The sequence below is a fragment of the Malus domestica genome, chromosome 02 (assembly GCF_042453785.1).
Source record: "Malus domestica chromosome 02, GDT2T_hap1".
In the NCBI taxonomy this organism is placed as follows: Eukaryota; Viridiplantae; Streptophyta; class Magnoliopsida; order Rosales; family Rosaceae; genus Malus; species Malus domestica.
Window position 1 is genome coordinate 30,281,319 of NC_091662.1, and position 24,334 is coordinate 30,305,652.

The 24,334-nt window shown below is 37.5% G+C and overlaps 1 protein-coding gene and 3 long non-coding RNA genes across 15 annotated transcripts in view; 2 read left to right on the top strand and 2 right to left on the bottom strand.

The window, feature by feature from the left end:
* Positions 1-1,341: 1,341 nt before the first annotated feature.
* On the bottom strand, positions 1,342-18,826 carry LOC103418520 (LEAF RUST 10 DISEASE-RESISTANCE LOCUS RECEPTOR-LIKE PROTEIN KINASE-like 2.1). Its single transcript, XM_029094301.2, has 6 exons — positions 17,885-18,826; positions 3,630-3,701; positions 3,486-3,506; positions 3,346-3,372; positions 2,783-2,812; positions 1,342-2,635 (listed from the first exon to the last, which is right to left on the bottom strand). Exons 1-6 carry the CDS (start codon positions 18,678-18,680, stop codon positions 1,503-1,505), a joined length of 2,079 nt encoding a protein of 692 aa, XP_028950134.1. The 5' UTR covers positions 18,681-18,826; the 3' UTR covers positions 1,342-1,502.
* The window catches only part of LOC103418469 (uncharacterized), a 28,603-nt gene continuing 8,873 nt past the window's right edge, over positions 4,605-24,334 (top strand). The window contains exons 1-4 of one of the 4 annotated variants that reach the window (XR_003769103.2): positions 4,605-5,205; positions 5,336-5,473; positions 5,674-5,811; positions 5,934-6,311. This is a non-coding gene — a long non-coding RNA (uncharacterized lncRNA). Of the gene's footprint in view, positions 5,474-5,673; positions 5,812-5,933; positions 6,312-24,334 lie in introns of those variants that run through there. The other 3 variants (XR_003769101.2, XR_003769102.2, XR_011573664.1) reach the window with 3 other exon arrangements.
* On the top strand, positions 11,555-17,224 carry LOC103433718 (uncharacterized). Of its 9 annotated transcripts, none has more exons than XR_011573663.1 (4): positions 11,555-12,833; positions 12,997-13,807; positions 13,931-14,156; positions 16,017-17,224. It is a non-coding gene; the product is annotated as an uncharacterized lncRNA (long non-coding RNA). The 9 variants fall into 9 exon arrangements; XR_011573662.1 differs by having other exon boundaries at positions 12,997-13,123; positions 13,242-14,156; XR_011573661.1 differs by having other exon boundaries at positions 11,555-13,807.
* Positions 20,854-22,124, bottom strand: LOC139190571 (uncharacterized). The gene is made up of 2 exons (XR_011574877.1): positions 22,042-22,124; positions 20,854-21,914 (listed from the first exon to the last, which is right to left on the bottom strand). It is a non-coding gene; the product is annotated as an uncharacterized lncRNA (long non-coding RNA).

The following is a 24,334-nucleotide window of genomic DNA, read 5'->3' on the forward strand; positions in this document are numbered from 1 at the left end:
AAAGGGCAAGAGGTGTAGATTGAAGAACAATGGCACTAAGAGCGAAATTGAACTTGTTGACAGGAGGAAACCAAGTAAGGATAACGCGTCTAAATCTTATTTCGCATTTATTATGCTCATGATGTTTTTAATGATGATGATCGGTATAATGTGCTACATGCTGTGATTTGTCTGCTTTCATGTAATTAGCGGCTTATATTTATGGTAACGATATTGATTAATTTCGAGAAATGACATTCTAATTTTCGCAACTGTCTTTTGCAGGCAAAACAAAGACGTTTGCAAGGGTGAGTTGTGTATGACTGTTGTTTAGCTTTGTTTCATCTCCAAAGGACATTGGAGAATAAATGTTTACTCATGGATAGTATCTATCTATTTGCAGGAGCAACCCTACGTTCATTTGTTCTGTTACTGCTGGTCATTGCAACATATCACGCCTATAACGCTGAAAAAGAGAATCGAATGAAAATTGATAAGTTTTCGGCGGACTACAAAGATCATAAGCCAAGCATATATTCCTATGCAGATATTAAGAGGATTACAAATCAATTCAAGTACAATTGGGCCAAGGAGCATACGAAGCTGTTTTTTTTTTTTTTTTTCTGAATGCTTTGTTGCCATGAAAGTACTTAACATTTCCAAGGGCAACGGGGAAGAGCTTGTGAATGAAGTGGGAACAATGGGTCATATTCACAATGTCAATGTGGTTCGCTTGGTTGGTTTTTGTGCTGATGGATTTAGATGAGCTCTGGTTTATGAGTTCTTTCTCAATGGTTGGCATAAGTTGCAAGATATTGCTATTAGCATAGCCAAAGGAATCAAGGATGTGATCTACAAATCCTCCATTTCGATATCAAACCACATAATGTTTTGCTCGACCAAAAATTCCTGCCAAAAATCTCTGATTTTGTTCTGGCCAAGTTATGTTCCAAGGATCAATCAATGTCAATGACTTAAGCGAGAGGGACCATGAGATACATTGCACCTGAAGTGTTTTCCAGGAATTTCAGAAATTTGTCTTACAAGGCAGATGTCTTGAATGTTGCTGCTTGAGATGGTAGGAGGAAAGAAGAATGTTGGTTCAACCACAGACGACACGACAAATGAAATCTACTATCCAAAATGGATTTATAATCTTCTAGAGGAAGGAAATGAACAACGGATCCATATTGAAGAAGAATGTTATGGTAAGATTCCAAAGCAACTTGTAATTTTAGGGCTCTGGTACATCGAGTGACACTCGGTGGATCATCCTACCATGAAAACGGTGGTGCGGATGTAGGAGGAGGAGAAAACTTAATGATGCAAGCAACCCTAAAAGCCTCCTACAGTTAGAAGCAATTGTTGAATTAAAGTAACATGTATATATATACGCACCAACACAAGTCAATTCTGAGATGAATCCAAGCCAAACAATTACAAACGGCAGTTATTCACCAAATCACTTTAAAGCAAAAATTTAATTAATAATACATTACTGCACTTCCTTAACAATTTGACTATCACCTAGCTGACAATGAACACGTTAGTTCCGCGTTAGAACATATTGGGTTCAATTCATTGTCTTGAATATCACCCGCAGTCACAGGCGCTTCTTGTGGGCATAGAGAAGGCTTGAGAGGCATCTGCAGACATTCAACATCTCCTCCAAGCATTTCGACAACTTTGGACATCGAAGGACGATCACTTGGTTTCATTTGAATACACCATAAGGCTGTTATAACCATCTTTCTTATTACTTTCTTTTCCTCCTCAGTAATATTGTTCATTTCCAAGTCATTTCCCACAATATACTGATCGTATACCCACAACGGGAAGTAGATTTGGCTTGAATGCTCTACCATTGCATTCAAATTCTTCCTTCTGCTTGCCATTTCCATCAACAACATTCCAAAACTATAGACATCGGCCTTGTATGAGACACCTCCAATATTTTTGTAGAACAACTCGGGAGCAATATATCCCATTGTACCCCGTGCTGCCGTCAAAGAGACAATGCTATTATCTACAGGATACAGTTTTGCAAGCCCAAAGTCAGAAATCTTTGCTTTAAAGTTCTCATCAAGAAGGATGTTATGAGGTTTGATGTCGAAATGTAGAATTTGCATTTCGCAACCTTGATGTAGATATTCGATCCCTTGAGCCACTCCAAGAGAAATCTCGTACATAGTCTTGATAGTTAAAGGAAGACTTCCTTCTTTAGAATAAATGTATTTATCAAGAGAACCATTAGGCATGAAGTCATATACTAGAGCACGCTTTGATCCCTCAACACAATATCCAACAAGTTGCACCACATTGGCATGGTGAATCCTTCCGATTGTAGCTATTTCGCTAATGAAATCTTGGTCATCAGCTTTGGGCTTGCCCAAAACTTTAACTGCTACAAATCGGCCACTACGTAGCTTTCCTTTAAATACAGAGCCAAAGCCACCTTTGCCCAACCTGTCCTTAAACTTGCGAGTCATTTTCTTGATGTCCGAGTAAGAGTACCTTATAAGCATGAAGTTGTTATTGCATTGCAGAAAATCTTCTATTGTGCCATGCATTGATAAATGTCTTCTGCGCCATGTGTAGATTAAAAATGCAGTCACAACTAGAACTCCAAAAACAAATCTGGCTAGGAAAAATAACCCTGCATGCATTGACAATAATATGTTAGATCCACTGCGTATTACTTTTTCTTCCCTTTCTTTCCAAATTACTTTGTCCTTGATATAATTAAAGAGAGAGAATGGGAAATCTACATATGCGGATAATACAATCTCGTATTAGTTCTTACCGATGCATATGAGTATAAACCATCCACGTACTGCAACAAAATTAATTGACAATGAGTTTGAAAAGTGCATAAAGTGAAAAATAAAAAAATAAAAAAAATCAAAGGGTGCCTTTATTGACACCCAAATTTTAGTTAGTTTCACTCAACTAAAAAATTTTTGTCATCAAACTTTTTAATTTGCCGTCGAAATTGAGTTCACCCAACCCACCAAGCAGCAAGCACCACTCACCAAAAAACACGAACAACACACACCCACAACTCACCAATAGAAAGAGAATGAACACACAGACCCACAAAGAGCTGGCATCGACGCTGTTGATGAGGGAGGGACCAGAGGATGGTGTAGTTTCGTCGGGTGCGCGGTAGTGGTTTTGTCTGTTCATTTTCTCTTTCTTTTGGTATGTGGAGGCTGGTGTGGATTTGGGCGAACTTGAAAATGAGGGGAAACTATGAAGTTTGACAAAATGTTTTAGTTAGGTGAACTTAACTAAAATTTGGGTGCTAATGAAGGTACCCAAAATCAAAAGACTTGAGCGTATGGACTAATTAAATGAAGCTCTTACTGATTTCTATTTCTTCCAACTTGCCAGCTGCAATAGATACATACCACGGAAAAGTGAGCAAAGACATACAGTTACTATGTTTAAGAAGTACAGATAGATCACACAAAAATAAAAGAATCTTTTGGAGAGAAACTTCTTACACAATGAGATGCGTCCATGACCTACAGTGAAAAATGTGACGAAGAATACACAACATTAGCAATAGCTCATCTAATCTTCAGAATTTAAAAAATCAAGTTTGTCGATCGAAAACTTGTAAATAAAACAAAAGGAGAACCCCTTACGGATTTGGTCCCATTTATATTCGATTAGGTCCCAAAGATATTCGATTAGGTTCCATATATATTGAAAGAAACCTACAAGAACAAAGAAAGAACAAGACCACATGCATTAGCATAACCAGTGTGAGGTGTATAAGTCGTTAGAAAATAAATTTAAAATTCTAGTTTTGTCAATACATTGATTAATATATATATGTATTATTTTTTCTAAAAATTTAATCGTCCCCCTCCAAACTCATTTTTCTAGCCTCTAGCCCATCATATATATATTTATCTGAATAAAATTCAATGATTAGGATCCAACTGAGAAACTTACCAAATTAAGTTTGTGTGTCCATTTTTATTTGTTTTAATGGATCATGTGCATTGAATTTGGCAAGGTTTTGTAGCCATGAAATATGGTTCTAGATGGAGGAATTAATTTGGATTTTTTTTTTAATTTCGACAACAAATTTCAATTTGAAACAATATCTATTGTTTAATTTTATGAAAATAATTTACCTACTATGAAAATTAATTTTATGAAAACAATATCTATTGTTTAATTTTATACCTACATGATAATTACATGAAAATAGTTAACCTAATATGAAAATTAATTTTTTGAAAACAATATATATTGTTTAATTTTATGAAGATAATTTACCTACTGTATAATTACGTGAAAAAATTTACCTACTAAGAAAATTAATTTTTTGAAAACAATATATATTGTTTAATTTTATGAAGATAATTTACCTACTGTATAATTATATGAAAACTAATGTGCCTACTTTTTTAATTTGTAACAAAACCAATTTACCTACTTTTTATGGTATTTAGTATACATAAATGTAGAATATATGTTCATATATGGGGTTTAGGTGCCTTCCTATATATGACCCTTGATTTTACTTTATTTACAGCACTGCAATCAAATGTGTGGCTGAGTTGGAGGGTATTATTAAAAGTTAGGAGGATAATTTTGTCCAAGGGCTGGGGGCGAATTAGCATACAGAGGGCGATGGGAGCCATGCCCATTGCACAGAGAGAGAGAGGGACAGAAAAGGAGGGGATGGGGGATTTGATGGATGGTCACAGAGAGAGATTGGGTGTGGGATGTGAGGGGAGATTACAGAGAGATAAATAAAAGGGAGGGATCGGGGGATTTGAGGGATGGTCAGAGAGAAATAGTGAGGGAGAGGATGGGGGGCTGATTTTCGGTTCCTCCTTCCAGATTTGTTCCGTAAAACCTGTTGGGTACAATTCAATTTCCTCCCCCTTTCCCCTGAACGAAAAATTCGAAACCTACAACTCAAAACTCACTCATTTGACCCCCCTCCTTGGCTTTCCACCTTACTCATCTCCTGGTGGTTCTTTCTCTCCATACGATTCGATTTCGTTGAGTTCTTCGTTGCCCTCATGATTTCCCAATTTGATTTTTTGGGCGTCCTTAGTCGTCGTTTTTATCTGGGTTTACTGCATTGTTGCTTTTAGTTTCTGGATTTTTATTTTTTTTGGCGGTTTGATGAATCGTGGTTAATAATTTCACACCATGGGATTTTCGCACTTCTGATGGAATTGAGCGAGGGGATTCGAGGTGGGGTTTTACTGATAATTTGTCTTCATTCAAATGAATGGTTAAAATTTATGAGTATTAACAAATTTTGTAAATTATTCTTATGCATTTTATTGAGGGATATGGGGATCTAATCGATTTCTCTCTGTAGTGGGATTGAAATTGGGACTTTGTGGTACTCTCTCTCGCTCTTCCTCTCTCATATGTGTATGAAGTGAGTTCTGAATTGAGTTCTTTCAAGGGAACCCATCAACGGTTTGCTTGCTGGGGGAATTCGGAGACTACCAGTGTATGATTTAGTTATCATTTATTTTTTTACTTAAATTTATCCATAAATAATATGTGGGTAAATTTATACTAAACAATTGTGATAAGCCAGCCAATATGCCATACGACTTTGAAAGCATTGATTTTATGTATAGTTTGCATTTTTGCATTGTGAATGTTGAATTTTGTGTTTAATTTGGATTTTTGTGTTTGAATTTGTAGCATGATCTTCCACTGCAGCATCCAAATTTTGCATTTGTAAATTGTCAAAGAAAAACGAAGTATGAGGAAATTATAGGAGATTGTGTCGGCTTTGGCCATGAAGGGTATCAGCAGTTTACCGCCCCCCCCCCAACACAGGTGATTAATCGTTTTTTAGTCTGTGTTCTATATGGATGAGAAAGTGATTGAAAAATATGATTTTTTTTATTTGTTGGTTGATTTTGTAAGGACGATGTATTAATTTTTTTTTTTGGGAGCAGCTTCTCCATAAATGGGGGTAAGGCTAGCCGACATTCACCTCTCCCAGACCCTGCGTAAAGCGTGAGCCTTGTGCACTGGGTACGACCTTGTGTATTGGGTATTGTGTAGAACCAGCAATGCAAGAGCAGGATCTGATCAGTCACGCCCGAAAAGGGGTTTGTTTCTCAAATCACATTCATTAGTTAGATTATTAATGTGCGTTGGAAGGCTCTTCAATATGATTTTGTAATTTCTCATTTCCGGCATTCTCTTTTTGGTTTTTGGAGTATGTATGTGATTTGTACTTGATTATAGAATAAAAATTAATAAAACACGAGATGCAGCAATTAATTTGCATCCTTATGACAACACATATATGAAAGTGCATTCAAATTCAATATGCGAATGTGTGACAGGATTTGCCTGCCTGCTGCTGCTGGTATGCTTGCTGTTGTTTCTCGCGTTGTTAATTTTTTGTGTGTGTTGATTTGATTAACAATTCAAGCGTATCTCTTTTCTTTTTTTTTTTTTTTTTTTTTTGTGTTGGTTAGCAGCCAGTTTTATTTATTGGATTTTTTATTTGGATTTATGGCACTGAGGGTATAGGTGAACAGTGAAGCGGTTTGTATGGGCTCATGTAACTTAAACATGTAGTGAGAAGCGAGGATTTTGTTTTAGTGTTTATGATAATCTGAAGGAATATGTAGATACTATGATTTGAGGTTGCTTTCTTAAACCATGATAAAGCAGTCCAAGTAATTTTAACAACAACAACAACAACAACAACAACAACAAAGCCTTTTCCCACTAAGTGGGGTCGGCTATATGAATCCTAGAACGCCATTGCGCTCGGTTTTGTGCCATGTCCTCCGTTAGATCCAAGTACTCTAAGTCTTTTCTTAGAGTCTCTTCCAAAGTTTTCCTAGGTCTTCCTCTACCCCTTCGGCCCTGAACCTCTGTCCAGTAGTGACATCTTCAAACCGGAGCGTCAGTAGGCCTTCTTTGCACATGTCCAAATCACCGGAACCGATTTTCTCTCATCTCTCCTTCAATTTTGGCTACTCCTACTTTACCTCGGATATCCTCATTCCCAATCTTATCCTTTCTCGTGTGCCCACACATCCCACGAAGCATCCTCATCTCCGCCACACCCATTTTTTGTACGTGTTGATGGTTCACCGCCCAACATTCTGTGCCATACAACATCGCTGGCCTTATTGCCGTCCTATAAAATTTTCCCTTGAACTTCAGTGACCTATGACGGTCACACAACACGCCGGATGCACTCTTACACTTCATCCATCCAGCTTGTATTCTATGGTTGAGATCTCCATCTAATTCTCCGTTCTCTTGCACGATAGATCTTAGGTAGCGAAAACGGTCGCTTTTTGTGATCTTCGCTAGATTGCTCTGGTCATTAGTATGGATAAGTATATAAATGGATAGAGATAGGAAAGCGAACACAAGATGTACGTGGTTCACCCAGATTGGCTACGTCCACGGAATAGAGGAGTTCTCATTAATTGTGAAGGGTTTACACAAGTACATAGGTTCAAGCTCTCCTTTAGTGAGTACAAGTGAATGATTTAGTACAAAAGACATTAGGAAATATTGTGGGAGAATGATCTCGTAATCACAAAACTTCTAAGTATCGGAGTGTGGTATCGTCTTGACGTGCCTTATCTGTCTCATAGGTAGATGGGGCATCTTCTCTAGAAGTACTCTTCCTCCATCCAGGGGTGGTATCTTTAACTGGTGGAGATGCACAAGGTAATGTATCAATTTCACTTGAAGCTTACTTGTAGTTTCAGGCTTGGTCAAGCGCGATACAAACCATGTAGTAGGAGTCCCCCAAGTCGCTGAGCTAGGGGATCTGCTGAAAGAGGTGACAGGCAAGGTAAGCAATCATAGCTCCGGCTGATTGTTCACAGTCTCCCTATCTTGCAGGCAGCATGAAGGATAAAGAGAAGAAAATGAGAAGAGATGATATGGGATACTTTTGCTTTTGAAGAAGTAACTTTCCACAGGCTTATTCTTGAACTGAGCTGGAGGGTTTTCTGGTTTCCTCCAGAGTATAAGGCCGACTGAAGAATTTGAGGATCAAAACAAGTCCATCAAATCTAGAGTACGTTCAACCCTGCTGATATGGGATACTTTTGCTTTGACAGAGTAATGGATGTATCGGCACGTGTGCTGTTACGCTTGTCTCCACATGCTTCCTTGTATCCTTTTCCCTTGCCCTATCTGTTCCTCAGGTAGATGCAGTATCTTCCCTGGAAGCATAAGATGTTGAAGATGACTACTCGAGAGCAATATCAGGTAAGTAATCAGGTAAGGGGTTCCAGGCAGTCAGTTCCTGGCTGGAAGCTTGATTCCAAGTACTGACTGATTGCTCTCTTTCTCCTTGCCTTGCAGGTAAGAATAAGGTCAAAGGAAAAGACAGGGAAGAAGCATGATATGGGATACTCTTGCTTTTAACCCTGATGATATGAGATATTCTTGCTCTAGTATAGCTTGTTTGCAGAGGGATTATCGGGGGGAAAGAAAGCTGAATATTTCGAAAGGCTTCGTTGGGAGTGCCCTCTTAGATATGAGGAAGGGTTGAGCATTTTTGCAGGTCTGCCTGTCCGTTGAGGATGGAGGTCGACATATATAGGAGTCTCCTTAACAACAAGTAGTCATGCTATTCCTTTACCCTACTTGGTCATAGCACGGTAGTGGGAGCTGTCAGCTTCACATGTTTTAACGCTGTCAAAGCACTTTGAAAAAGTGGTTTGTGGTATCTGGAAAGCTGATGTTGCGTGTGAAGATTACAAACAGCTTTATCCAAGGGGATCCGGCTCTTGTAGTTGGGAAAGTGTTGCCTCTTCGGTTTTCGAACAAGCAATCCTATCGGGTATCTGGCTCTCGAGATTCGGAGAACGATGCCGCTTCGATTTTTGAGAAAGCAATCATGCTGGGGGTCTGGCTCTTGAGATTCGGAGAGCGATGTCTCTTCGATTTTTGAGAAAGTAATCAAGTTGGGAGTCTGGCTCTCGAGATTCGGAGGGCGGTGCCTCTTCGATTTTGGAGCAAGCAATTTTGTTGGGAGTGTTTTCTCGAATGTGAGTAAAGGTTGGGCATGTTTGCTAGTCTACCTTGCCACGAAGCACAGAGGTTGACACACATGGACTTTCCAATTATCCAGCAATGGTACTGTTCCTTTACCCTCTTCGATTTTTGAGAAAGTAGTCATGTTGGGAGTCTGGCTCTCGAGATTCGGAGGACAGTGCCTCTTCGATTTTGGAGCAAGCAATCTTGTTGGGAGTGTTTTCTCGAATGTGATTAAAGGTTGGGCATGTTTGCTAGTCTACCTTGCCACGAAGCACAGAGGTTGACACACAGGGACTTTCCAATTATCCAGCAGTGGTACTGTTCCTTTACCCTTGTGGGTAATAATATGGTAGCTAGACCTTCAAAATTTATGTGTCTAAACTTTGTTAGTGTTGTTTCTTTGCTATTCTTTTACTCTTCTTGGTCAAAGCGATGTAGTGGGAGCTGCAAGCTTCACGTGTTCAACTTTGGCAGAGAACTTTGGCAAAGTTATCTGTGGTACCCATGAGCTACTGTTGCGTGTGGGAAGTGGGTGATTGAACAGTAAGACTCATGTGCTTTCTACTTCACCAGAAGTCTTCGACCGAATGCCCATAATTTCCGCAAAGCTGAGTGTGCGTGTGACAGGTGCTGACAAGGCTGGAAAAGTAGGTGCCTCTTCGATTTCTGAGATCGGCCCTCGTGGTCTCTGAGCAGCCCAGTTTTTTGAGAAAGCAAGCGCCTCTTCGATTTCTGAGATCGGCTTTCGTGGTCTTTGCGCAGCCCAGCTTTTGAGAAAGCAAACGCCTCTTCGATTTCTGAGATCGACCCTCGTGGTATCTGAGCAGCCTTGCTTTTGAGAAAGCAAACGCCTCTTCGATTTCTGAGCAGGCGCCTCTTCGATTTCTGAAGCTCCGTCGAGTGCAGATTTTTATAGGGGCTGGCATTAAGTTCCAAAGCACACTTGAATCTCCACCAGTAGAAGCTCCATTCTTGAACTTCTAAGATCTTGATTTGTCCGACCTCTTTTCTCTTCAACACCTTTGAAAATGTCTGGCCCCTCCGACCGTCGTTTTGACTTGAACCTTGTTGAAGAGGCAGCCCCGCCTTCTCCTGACAACATATGGCGTCCATCATTCGTCTCCCCTACTGGTCCTCTTACCGTTGGGGATTCCGTGATGAAGAATGATATGACCGCTGCGGTGGTGGCCAGGAACCTTCTCACTCCCAAAGATAACAGACTACTTTCCAAACGGTATGATGAGTTAGCTGTTAAGGATTCTCTGGCTCTCAGTGTTCAGTGTGCAGGTTCTGTGTCTAATATGGCCCAACGCCTATTTGCTCGAACCCGCCAAGTTGAATCATTGGCGGCTGAAGTGATGAGTCTCAAACAGGAGATTAGAGGGCTCAAGCATGAGAATAAACAGTTGCACCGGCTCGCACATGACTATGCTACAAACATGAAGAGGAAACTTGACCAGATGAAGGAATCTGATGGTCAGGTTTTACTTGATCATCAAAGATTTGTGGGTTTATTCCAAAGGCATTTATTGCCTTCGTCTTCTGGGGCTGTACCGCGTAATGAAGCTCCAAATGATCAACCTCTGATGCCTCCTCCTTCTAGGGTTCTGTCCAGTACTGAGGCTTCGAATGATCCCCCTCCGGTGCCTTCTCTTTCTGGGGCTCTACCGACTGCTGAGACTTCTCCTAAGCAACCTTTGTGAAGGCTCCGTCTTGTTTGTTTATTTTGAGTTATGTATATGTACATATATGTAGCTTATCGGGGATATCAATAAATAAGCTTTCCTTCATTTCAACGTATTGTGTTAAATACACCAAAGCCTTCTTCGCTAAGTTCTTTGAATTTTCTTTTGTTGAAGCTTTGTGAGTGGAGCATGTAGGTTGAGGTAGTGTTCCCTTAATTTCCTGAGTGAGGAAAACTTCTCGGTTGGAGACTTGGAAAATCCAAGTCACTGAGTGGGATCGGCTATATGAATCTTAGAACGCCATTGTGCTCGGTCCTGTGTCATGTCCTTCGTTAGATCCAAGTACTCTAAGTCTTTTCTTAGAGTCTCTTCCAAAGTTTTCCTAGGTCTTCCTCTACCCCTTCGGCCCTGAACCTCTGTCCCATAGTCGCATCTTCTAATCGGAGCGTCAGTAGGCCTTCTTTGCACATTCCAAACCACCGTAACCGATTTTCTCTCATCTTTCCTTCAATTTCGGCTACTCCTACTTTACCCCGGATATCCTCATTCCTAATCTTATCCTTTCTCGTGTGCCCACACATCCAACGAAGCATCCTCATCTCCGCTACACCCATTTTGTGTACGTGTTGATGCTTCACCGCCCAACATTATGTGCCATACAGCATCGCCGACCTTATTGCCGTCCTATAAAATTTTCCCTTGAGCTTCAGTGGCATACGGCGGTCACACAACACGCCGGATGCACTCTTCCACTTCATCCATCCAGCTTGTATTCTATGGTTGAGATCTCCATCTAATTCTCCGTTCTTTTGCAAGATAGATCCTAGGTAACGAAAACGGTCGCTCTTTTGCAAGATAGTCCAAGTAATTTTAACATAGATATAATTTTTTATGCAATGCATGAGTATATGAAATGTTAAGACGATAATATATCATGTGATTTAAAATTCAAAGAGAGACAATGAACCATGTTTGATATTTTGTTTGTCTTGTTTCGTTTAAATTTGGGCGTTTTTCAGTTGGATTCATGGGTTTTGTTTAAGATATCATTTTTGGTTTAGCCAACGCAAAAGTTTACATCTTTTCTATGTTGGATTCATGGGGTTTTCTTAAGCTTTCAAGTTTTCAGTTTTTGTCAAGAAATTTAATCTAGGTTTCATTTATTTTTCAAACTAGACACTTTTGTGAAGATTTTCTTTATAATTCAGTAAATGATTGCTCCTTTACCTGTAAATTTGACTTATGTAAATTTCCAGGTTGTTCAAAACCCGCAGGGAAGCGCGGGCAATTTTTCTAGTTAAATGTCTAAAAGAAACGTATAAGAGATTTGGTGGCATGATTTTGTAAATGAACACAAATTCAGGGACATCTTTTATCCAACATGACATCATATTTAAAATTTGGGTTTTATTTAGAAGTTATAATATTTATGTGGCCTTTTGTCTAGAGTTTAAGAGTTGCCAGGATTGGATGAAAATTTGCTGAGTGTTGGACAAATGATGCAGCATGGATATTTCCTTCTATTTGGATTGATGAGGTTGCTCTATTTGAAGATAAGATGCTGGAAAATCATGTGGTTACAGTACAAATGACTGGGAATAGATGTTTCCCTCTCATAATGGAAGATAAGAAATTCAATGTGTTGAAAGCTGCTTTGGAAGACGGTGCTTAAGATTGGCACATAAGACTTGGACAATTGAATTTTCAAAGCCTGTAGTTACCTGTTAGTCGGGAAATGGTACTATGAATGCCAAAGTTGAAGCAAACACAAACAGTATGTGAAGGTTGTGCGGTGGGAACGCATCACAGAGAAGCCTGTAGCAGGGAGATAATGTGGAGAGCAAGTCATCCACTAGAGTTGATACACTCTGATATTTGTGCAGGTTACAACATCGGGTGGAAACAAGTATTGCTTGACTTTCATAGATGATTGTACAAGAAGGTATTGGTTGTATCTTCTGAAGCACAAGTCTAAAGTGTTCACTGTGTTTAAACATTTCAAAGCCATGGTTAAGCTACAATGTGGATACCAGATCAAAAGATTGAGGAGTGACAACGGTGCAATATCTATTTACTAGACATCCTTTGGGATTCTTCCATATTAGAACAAGGATTCTATTCTAAAAAGGCCCCTCTCCCACGGTATAAATACACCCATCTAGGGTTCATCTACGGTAGCACAATCTAAACACTTTGAATTCTCTTGCCCACTGCTTGAGTCTAAAATCATTCATTAACTTAACTAACCTCCCCCCCCCACCCCCCCAACCAAAGGTTTGCTTACGATTGTTTCACTATTTTGCAGGTTGTTCCAGACTACATGAATTCGTGCTCGACCGCCTCTTACGGCTCCAAACTAATTAATAAGTTTAAGGGGGATATGATGAAGAAGTATGAGATGACTGATCTTGGCTTGCTTTATCATTTTCTTGGTATGTGAATAGTTCAAACAGAGCAAAAGTATCTTTATCAATCAAAAGAAGTACACTCTTGCACTTTTAGACAAATTTAGTTTTGAAGATTGCAAGCCTCTCACTATAACACTTGCAGTGAATACGAAGTTGAAAGGAGAAGATGGTGGTGCTCTTGTAGATAAAGCTCTTTATAGGTAGATTGTTGGTAGTCTGTTATAGTTGATAGCTACAAGGCCTAACATTGTGTTTGATGCGATCTTACTCTCAAAATTCATGCACAGTCCTTCAAAGAAACACTTTGGTATTGCAAAATGGGTGCTAAGATACATACAAGGAACCTTGGATTATGCCATTGAATATTTGAAATCCAAGGAAGCAATATTATGCTAATAGGCTATTGTGGCTGTGATTGGAGTAGGGATGAAAATGATTTGAAAAGTACTCCTGGATATGCATTTTCATTTGGCAGTGGAATCTGCTCATGGGCTTCATCGAAACAACACAGTGTAGTATTGTCTACTGCAGGTGCTGAGTATGTTAGTGCCTCTGAAGCTATTACTCAAGAGATTTGGCTTTGATTTATAATGGAAGACTTTGCTGAATTACAAACTTAGGCTACTTGATTGCATTGTGACAACACATCTGCCATTGTCATGACAAAAACCATGTGTTTCATGAAAGATCCAAGCACATAAATAGCAGGTATCACTTCTTTAGAGAATCACTACAAAACAATATCATCAATCTATTGTATTGCAGATCAGAGGAACAATTGGCAGACATCTTCATCACAGCATTGTCAAATAATCTATTCTTCTATCTCAGAAACATGCTAGGGATCAAATCAGCAACAATCTTAGAAGTGAGTGTTAATGATTAAGCATTGGTGTTGATTCCTTAGACTGCAAGCTTAGAAGGTATGGACTGCACAGAGAGAAGGAGGGGGAGAGAGCGCGGAGAGAGGAAGATGACGGAAGGGTGGGTCTTTTGAACAGAGACCTTGCAGACAAAGGGTGAGGGAGGGATGGGACTGATCTTAACGAAATTACAGGTTTGTTTTCAATTTCTTATTTACATGTTTTCATATTCAATGGCAATTTGGTTTCTTTTATTTCAAATTTAACTTCGAAAATGTCTTTTAAATTTAGGTATTTTGTCTTCAACTCTATCGCTTCCATGCTAATTAAGGTAGATTAAAAAGTAGGTTTTTTATTCAAAATGGTCCTTGAGATTTGCATCATTCATAAGTTTGGTTTTTAAGATTTAAAATCAATAGAAGTAGTCCTTGAGATTGTCCACCATCCATGATTTTGGTTCTTCCGCTGAAGCTTTTGGCCGGAAGTTTGAGCAATTTTCAAAGTTTCGTAACTCAATCGTTTTTTAACCAAATTCGACTCATAATATATCAAAATAAAGATAGGAAAGTGTAGAATAAGATTATATCTATTTGGAAGCCCAATTATTGCCGAAGATGGTCAGAAAATAGCCTCAAAGTTGACTGGTCCGAGGGAAAACTGGAACCGGAAATTCGCTGAAAACTGGGTAAACTTTAAACGTTCATAACTTCTTCAATACTCAACAAAATCAAGTGATTCAAAAACGAAAATCATACTTCTCAACGAGAAGAAGAGAATGGTACCTTTTTCAACAGCTAACTTGCCGTGGTTTGGTCGGAAAACGGCTCGAAAGTGGCTGTTGAAAAACAAGTCAACAACTTTCAAGCCGTTTTCTGGCCAAACCACGGTGATTTAGCTATTGAAAAAGGGTACCATTCTCTTCTTCTCGTCGTGAAATATGATTTTTGTTTTTGAATCGCTTAATTTCGTTGAGTATTGAAGAAGTTATGAACGTTTAAAGTTTACCCAGTTTTCCCTCAGACCAGTCAATATTGAGGCTATTTTCCGACCATCTTCAGCAACCATTGAGCTTCCAAATAGATATAATCTTATTCTATATTTTCCTATCTTCATTTTGATTTATTACGGGTCGAATTTGGTTAAGAAATGATTGAGTTACGAAGCTTTGAAAATTATCCAAACTTCCGGCCAAAAGCTTCAGCGGAAGGACCAAAATCATGGATGGTGGACAATCTCAAGGACTACTTCTATTGATTTTAAATCTCAGGGACCAAACTTATGATGATGCAAATCTTAGGGATCATTTTAAATAAAAAGCCTAAAAAGAATTGCAACAGAAACAACTAAAAACCAAGTTGGCCTGCAGGGTTATCTGTATGTGTATTATATTGATAATTCTAGGACTTATCATATCATGTTCCTAACTTGATGCTGTGGGCATCTTCTCCTATTAATAACAGTGGCACCTTAATTTGATCAACCAAATTTGGTGAAGCACCAGACAAACAGAAACCCATGCATACAGAGCCAACTGCACTGAAGCATGAATTTAAAAAAAATAATGTACATGATTATTATTCCACTACTTAATTTGTTCCAACTCACCACAAATTTCTCTTCATTATGGTTGTTAGGACAATAGATTAGGTTGCAAGATAAATTTCCAAAGTTCTACTAGCTTAGGTTTTCAGAAATCAAACATGCAAAGTTTCTATGCATGTTTTGAAATTGGTTTTAGGAAGTGGGCTTCCAAGTCTTAACAATAATGGACACTATGAAATCAGGGTAACCAATTGGGGATAACTATATACTTCAAAAACGCATATTTTACACACACACACACACATTCTGTCAAGAATCAGATTTGATTGGCACAGATGAAGATGAACAATAAGAATGAACAATAAGAGGCTAGCTAGGAGCTGAGTAAATTGAATCGATTACCATGTTGTAATTGGCCTAGCTACTCTCTAGTTATTCTTCAAGGTTGTATATAATATATCTACCTATATAATCTCACCCTGTTTCCCCCTTTTGTCTCTCTGTGCACTCAGAAAACAAGCCACCCTAATTCAAGTTCTCTATCTTCAGATCACCAGCAATAACCTCATCAAGGTCCTAGGAGGAATCACGAGGATTCACAGCCGAATTGGTATGTACTTATGCTTTTGCAAAAAGCCCTTTTCTTGCCATTTTTCTGTTTTAGAATTGGGACCAAAATGATTATGAGTGATTTTGAAAAACACCGAGAAAAAATGGCTATCAAGCAAGCAGGCTGTGAGTATTCAAAATATAATTTTCAGTCAAATAAAATATTGGCACCACAAGCTTTTAAGTAGGGAGGGATGTTTGATTATATATTTAAATTAAGCAAAGAATCTTGCATAAGAAAACGATCCAAGTTGAAGTAAACCAAATATATGGTGCAACAACTGTTAGTTTGGTCAGTCTTCATCACACTAATCAAATGGGCCCGAGGGGTTGATTTTCACAGTAACCACTTACTTTTTAGTATGTTCCGGAGTATTTTAGTGTTTAACTATTTTTTACATTTTTGAGGTTCGGAGTGATTTTTAAAACGAGTCATGAATTTTAGTTTTCTAATATTACACTCTCTATGCTTCAGATTTTCCACATTTTGACTTGGACTTCTTTTTTTCTTTGTTCTGTTTGAAGAACTTAGTACTTTTGATTTCAGTAGCAAAATAATTTGAACAGGATGAGAGAGAGAGAGAGAGAGAGAGAGAGAGAAATAAAGCATCTACTTGATCTCTGTACTTTCTCTTATTCTTATGTGTGGTTAAGGTTGCATATCTGAATTTTAACCTATCATCATGTAAGTATTATAGTGTGTTTTAGAAGCGGGAGTGTGTGAAATGTGTTGATGCTGATGATGGTGTCGAATTTGGGGACACTTCCCAGCTAGCAGAGCAAGTAACAGAGAGCTTTTTCCAACTCAAATTTAATGATTCAAGCTGCTTAAGACTTGCATAACATTTCCAAGTTGTAGTCGATGTGCCTGAGTTCTTGAGTACTTCAGTCTTCACTAATGAATGTAACACCATTAAGACTTGGAATGTCTTTGGGGGGTACGAAATAACATTGCTCATTTCGTATTTTATGGGTTCGAATTTTTTGTCGAGTACGTGATTCTTGCAAAAGAGTTGTAAATATCGTTGTAAATATGTGTAAGTAGAGTTGTAAACCCTACCATTGAACACTTAATATAGTTGTACATATATATAGAAATTTTTACATGCTTTGTACAGTTTTAAACACCCACAACATCGTGCGGGCACACTTTCGCTAGTATTTTATTGTACTAGTGCACTCAAATGTCTGTAGCTAAATATGTTATTATGAATTAGTGGAACATAAGAAAATATGGAAAAACATAAGTGTACCAAAAAGTTCGTACTTAAACATAGTATACTAAATTAGTGTACCGGTATGTTCGTGCCTACCCTAAACTAGTATACCGAAATGTCCATACCTAAACATGTTATTCTAAACTAGTGTACTAAGATGTTTGTACCTAAATACATTGTAATAAATTAATGGCACATAAGAAAATATGCAAAAACATAGGTGTGCCGAAAAGCCTCTACCAAAATATTTTCTTATATAAGATAATTACAATAAATTGGTGATGCAAAATGTCAACAAATAAAAGCTAATTCATTTGAATTCAAATGAGTATTAAAATTTAATTCATATCAGCATAAAATTATAAATAGAAAAAAAGAAAGACATTGAATGCATATGCTGCCATTAAATAGAGTTTAGGAACTAAAATCAATTTTTTAATCTTGTGTGAGACATTTTTCTAAATTTTATTTTATTTAAGGATTAAAAATATAGTTTTCTATTACTTATATTTCTGACTACATATGGTTATTACTTTAGTCGAGAGTTGACGCACCTGGAATGGTGTCTGGAAAACATGATGACCCATAATTCCAGCCTTGGCAGCGTATTCCAGGCCAGAAATGAAGCTCAAAGCCATACACGAGAGCATTGTGTATGTCTTTATAAGAGACGTTGCTGTAGTCCTTAACGGAGTAGTCAAAGTGACCCAAATTCATCCAAGCCCTCCCCTCTGCACTGCAACCCTCATCCAATTCCCATACTTCCATGTACTCCCCGACCATGACGTAGCTATACGTTTTTGGTTGGCTCGAAGAAGTAGAACTTGTATTATTCAAGCATGGAGCAGTGTCCACGTACAGAGAAGAATTCAATGGATTCGAACATTTCAAGTAATATATAGATGTTAAATTCCCTCGTGAATAATGTTCATAATAATTTAAAGTATTGTGCGGAAAATTTCGAGGCATGGAAGAGCAATTGGTGTTCACAAGGCCAGGATCTAGAAGTCGGATTGTTTTGTCGTTGTAGTTGATTGCCTGGACGTAGTATTTTCCGGACGAAGGTAGGTATAGTACTGTAATGTTGCTCTCACAGGACAGAGTATACCTTACGTCGCCACAATATTTTGGATCATCGTTCAGTCGAAAAGGATAGCTTATGTTGTGGACATGGCCGCAGGATGAAGTACAGGACTTGGCACTGGTGTCGTCCTTAGCGTTACAAGTTCCACTGCAGAAGCTAAGAAGAAGAAAGGCTAAACTTAAGGTGAAGGACCTGCTTCCACTAATTTCCATTGGAGAGAGAGAGAGAGAGAGAGAGAGGTGTACTAGTTCACACCAAGTAGTCATATAATATAGGAGGGGTTAAGGCACCTTCCGTGAAATTGCAGTTGAAATATCCTAGAGAAAAATCGGTCGTCAATGGTATCCTAGAGAAAAGTCGGTCGATGGTGTTTGATACGGTCAGTCAACGGTGAAGACAGTTGTGAAACAATAATGCTCTCCCCCGCTCTCTTTATTATATATGTCTTTCATTAATGGAGGATACTGCGTAATTACTACGCATATATCTCTGCTTAATCACACAAAACAAAAAATACCATGCGCCTATAGAAAATTTGACTTTTTCCCTAAAAATTAATTTTCTTTCACCTCCAACCCATCATATATATTCTATAAGATAAGAATAACCCATTGACTAGCTCCAATTAAGCAAGTTTCTTAACTTGCTTGATGACTCTGATCATGTGTAATTTTGGGGAATTGGATGCTATTTTGTCTCTACTTTATTAGGCTTTTTCAAATGGTTCTTTCACATTTTTCAAATGGTTTACAATCTCTCTTCATTTTTATTTTTTGCAAGAATGTATTTAGTTTTGGTTTACAATTTCACCTAGCCAACCAAATGTCGTAAATACACTTGTGACTCGTTCATCACTGATTCATGAAAATGTGTCCTACTATATAAGCAACAAATTCAAAACCAGGTTGAAAACTTATGTATGTAACTAAGGACTCATGAGAATTGTAACCATTGTACCTAAGTACCATATGTGCTCGATAGCTTGAGGTGTTTGTCTGACTACGTAAGTACATTGGAGGTTTGTTGGATTGCTTGGGTTTTCACTTGAAACCAGTGGCTGGCCAATATGCATCACTTTTCCACATAACTTTTATGCAAAAATCTTTCCTTAAGTTTTTACATCACAGTTCTTGACTAGCTTCAATAGACATATTGTTGTCATGCTTGCTTAGTTATGATCCTTCAAAGTTTCTATGTTCTCAGTTTCCCCTTCAAATCGATATGTTTTGTAACTTCTTCTTTTTTTCTTTCTTCAGTACTTTTATATACTGAGAGCGATAATTCCGCGACTTGGTGAGATTGGAATGATAAATTATTAGTGAGCCTTCACTTTTTCTTGAACAATAATCACTTTAGGATGAGTTACATTACCAACTAGAGAGATTGGTCTAGTCACATCTCTTCAGAATGTTGAAATAAGTTTCAAGTTTAATCCATAGCTCAACCAAAATAAATAAGATATTGTTGATTGCACATTGATTTATATGAGAAAATAAATAAACTACTAGTAAGGAAACTGTTGGCAAGTGTTGAATTGTTCTGGTATTTAAGGTCTTCTTTTTCAACCTGCTGTACTTCTAGTGTAAACTTTCCTTCTTTTTTAATGTAGATTAGCATAGAATATCGCTTATGATTAGAAGAAGAAAAAAGAAAAATAAAAAGGAAACTATTGAATTTTGTTCAAAGTCTAGGTCGTAGTTCTTCTCTAGATTAGAAGAAGCAGTTTTTTTTTTTTTAAGCATAGCAATACCAAACTGGCCCCTAAACCAACATAAGACAAGTGAATAAAAAACTACCACATTGAATTCCTAAGTAGGTAGCATTTTACACATCGGAGATGCTCTTATACTATCCTTTTTATAATTTTATATTATTCTTGAGTGGCATCACTCATCTTTGGTGCATCCAATGGAACCCAGTGGATCTAGATCGTCCATCCATTAAAGTGGAGGTTCAGATGTTGGAAGGAGAGAACTTAACCATGCCTCCAAATTCTTGTGCCTATACAGGTCTTGCACGAACTAATACAAGTCCGCCTGCAGTGCCGGTATATTAGACTTCCATGACTATCGTGGTCTTTGGGGTTAACTGAAGAATTTCCGAGCGAATGGAACCACATGTAACACAGCTAAGCCTAATTGATAGCGATTTTACCACTTTTAAAACAAAGGGTTAAACCATAGAAAATTCTTGCAAGAGAACAAGTGTTTGTAGTATAGAATGGCTCAAGCAAGGTCGATCTCCTCAGGGACTGATATAAACAATTTACGAGTTTTTGTGTATTTAACTTATTTAACTCTAAAAATTACACTAATTTGACGAAACTAAATATTACTGGATGTGACTTAAACAATTATCTAAAATGGGAATTGGTTTATAGGAATAATGATTCAACTAAACAAAACAAGTAAATGAGAAAATTCAAGATAAAATAAATGATTGAAGAAAAATAGATTGACAATATGCTAGAGTTCAACCTTTACCAACAACACTCATACGTAGCTTTTCCAATTGCTTAAATAATTGAAAACACACATGCTTTGAAAGTTGGATTTTCCTTGTGTATGTTTTACTTGTGACATTCAAGCTAAAACGCATACCACTACATGCAACTTATCCATGACATTTGGATTAAATATAAACATGAGTGATTCATTAATCTTGGTGAAAATCCTTTTGTTAAACCATGTAATCCCTAAGAGCATGATATTTACCTTAGGAGAGTACAATCCTCAATCACAAGAAGCACAACCAATTTTAACGTGACATTCGTTCAAAATTGCATCCGATAACTTTTCTAAGCATCCTAATGGTGATCAAGCATCAAGGTACATAGATAGTTTAATTCAGTGATTGAAAATATCAAAGCAAGCATGTAACAACACTTAAGCAATTGAAAAAATAAATCTACGTATTCATGTTGCCGCTCATGGCCTCACTCTAGCATAATAATTTAGTTACACATAATTAATTTGATACATAAGAAATTATTCATAAAAGAAAATAAATAACTAAGAAAGAAGACACCCGTTTCTTTTCTCCCGTCGCAAGTCTATGTGAAATTTTCCGTGTGCACTGCCTTCTCCTGCTCCTCCCTCTGTTTCCGTGCTCTGCCTGCACTCCTGCTTTGCTCCCTCTGTTTCCGCACCTCTCCTCTATTCCCTGTGCTTCTGCTTCTGTCCTTCTGCTGCTCGCCAGTCCGAGTCAACTGCTTCTTATTCTTTTATTTTCTTTTCAGTCCTGCGCACTCCACTTCCTTCCCACTCTTCTCTGTTTTTTATTTGTTTATTTTTTTCTTTTCTTTCCACACCTCTTTGTCTGCCAGTCTGTCTTTTTTATTTGTTTCTTTTTCTTTTCGTCACTGCCTCAATGCTCTCTCCACTCTGTCAGAATTCTTCCATGCTGTTTTTCCACTTTGTTTCCTGCCATCCTCTCTGCTCCTTTGTCCGTGTCTTCACTTTTCTTCCTTTTAATTGAAATTAATCCTAAAACACATTTAACTGCACAATAACACAAGGTAAGGTAAAATGTCATAATTATAACACAAAAACATCACAAAGACTTTAAAAATAGATGGTATAAATGTATGAAATATATGAATGATCACTAATCGACAATGATTCATACAGCGACAGATGAGACGCGCAAAGCAGCTTCAAAGAAAGCACTATACTGCTTTAGTTATGTGCTAAGTTGCATGCATGGACGCTTCAATACACTAGCGTGTGACGTATCAGACACAAAAACAAACACAAAACTTCACAGACACTCTTGGACACTTGTCCAACACTCCACATGGCATATCGTTGACTTTGACTGACTGACACTTTAGGGATACACGTAGGACATTGTTAAAAAAACACGCCAGTGGTAATTGTAAAATTAAATTAAAATTTTAGGGTAAAATTGAAATATGAAAAAATTGTCTTAGGGTAATATGAAAAACGGATTTAGAGGTAAATGTAATGTTGTATTTTGTTTGGATGAAGAAATTTAATAATACTAAGGAATTTTAAAATGAAATTTTATTTTCTAGAATTTCTGAATTTTCTTATTTGGTTAACTTAAAATGAACAAGAGAATTTGAATACGGAATTTATTTATTTATTTTTAAACTCTCACTCATAGAAATTTAAAAATGACACATATTTACATGAAATTTAAATTTGGGGATTCGAGGTCTCAAATTCCAAGTTTTTTTTTCTTGCAAAGATTCTAAATTTCTATTTTTATGAATCGAAAAAAAAGAAATTGGTTTGTGCCAATTTATAAATTCTAACGTTTGTCAACTTATATTGTTGCCATACTTGCTTAGTTATGATCTTTCAAAGTTTTGAGCTCTCAGTTTCCCATTCAAATCGATATGTTTTGTAACATTCTTTTTTTTCTTTAGTACCTTTGCATTTTAAGAGCTTTAATTGCGCTACGTGATGAGATTGTAATGGAATTATTAGTGAGAATTTCTTGAACAATAGTCACTTTAGGATGACTAGTACAAAGATGTCAAAGTGAAGTGGGCCCTTACCATTGACCTGCTAGGGGCACAGCCATCATTATTGACCCCGAAAAGTATGCATGCCAATAAAAAATAATTTAGTCAAATTCTTTCTTTTTTTCAAATAAGTAACTCAATTTCTAATAAACTCGAATTTGCTGACTAGTGGGTTCTTACCTAAATTATATCTTGTTTTGTCTATGACATTTTGAACTCCATAAGCAAATTTATTGTTTCATCTAGTTATATATCTTTACACATTAGTCACTTAAAAGAGTGTTATAACATTAATTACGTAAATGAGTGTTGTACAAACAAAAACAAAAGAATATCTCTTAGATTATTGGTGCAAATATCATATATCATCACATGATTCACCCCAAATGTTTCGTTTTCAATGCCAAGAGTAATGATGATTACATGTGTGTCATTGTTAGAGGCTACCAACAGAGAGCATTTGTGTAGTGATTTTGTATGTTTGCACGAGATTTGACTTCTCAACCAAACTTTGAGCACCGAATAGGATGCTGGTTCGATTATGTACTTTTTTATGCCCTGAGAACTGAGAACTATGAGTTTCTCTGTGTTCTGCTTGCCTAAAAGCATACATTAACAACCTTGGGATCACCTAAATTCTATTAATATAGCATGATATCAATTTATCAATAAAATTATTAATTTACAAAGATTATTTCTTTTCTTGTGCATCCAATGGAACCTAGTGATCTAGATCGTCCATCCAGTAAAGTGGTGGTTCAGATGTTGAAAGGAGAGAACTTAACCATGCCTCCCAATTCTTGTGCCTCCACATGTCTTGCACGAAAGAATAAAAGTCCTCCTGCAGTCCCGGTACATTAGGCTTCCATGACTTCCGTGGCCTTTGGGGTTAACTCAAGAATTTCCAAGCGAATGGAACCACATATGAGTATGACACAGCTAATCCTAATCGATAATGATTACTACAGCGACAGATGAGCGCAAAACAACTTTAAAGAAAGCACTGTTACTAGTACTTTGTTATGTGCTAAGTTGCACGTGTGAACACTTCAATACACTAGCGTTTTACGTATCAAACTCAAAAACAAACACAACACTTAGTCGACACTCTTGGACACGTGTCCAACACTCCACGTGCCGTGTCGTGGACTTTGACTGAAGGACACTTCTTGGGCACTTTTAAAATTGAATTAAAATTTTAGGGTAAAATTGAAATAAGGAAAAAATTATTTTAGGTATAATATGAAAAATAGATTTAGAGATAATGCTAGAGATCGCAAATTTCTCTCTTGACGTAGGAGGCAGATTGTCTGCCCTCCTGTTTGGATGCCCTTCCCATCCTCTTCTATTTGTGCAGTCACGGTTAAGCCACGTCAACATTTTATATTCTTATTGCTTTTTGTCTTATTATCTCTATAAAAAAATTAA

Excerpts from the sequence above, each read along its gene's own strand:
- LOC103418520 (XM_029094301.2), bottom strand. The coding sequence starts at position 18,680 with ATGACTACTTGGTGTGAACTAGTACACCTCTCTCTCTCTCTCTCTCTC. Across the intron at positions 3,373-3,485 it reads TCATGGACGCATCTCATTGT|CTGGCAAGTTGGAAGAAATA; the intron begins GTAAGAAGTTTC and ends TATCTATTGCAG. Across the intron at positions 2,636-2,782 it reads GTTTATACTCATATGCATCG|GGTTATTTTTCCTAGCCAGA; the intron begins GTAAGAACTAAT and ends CAATGCATGCAG.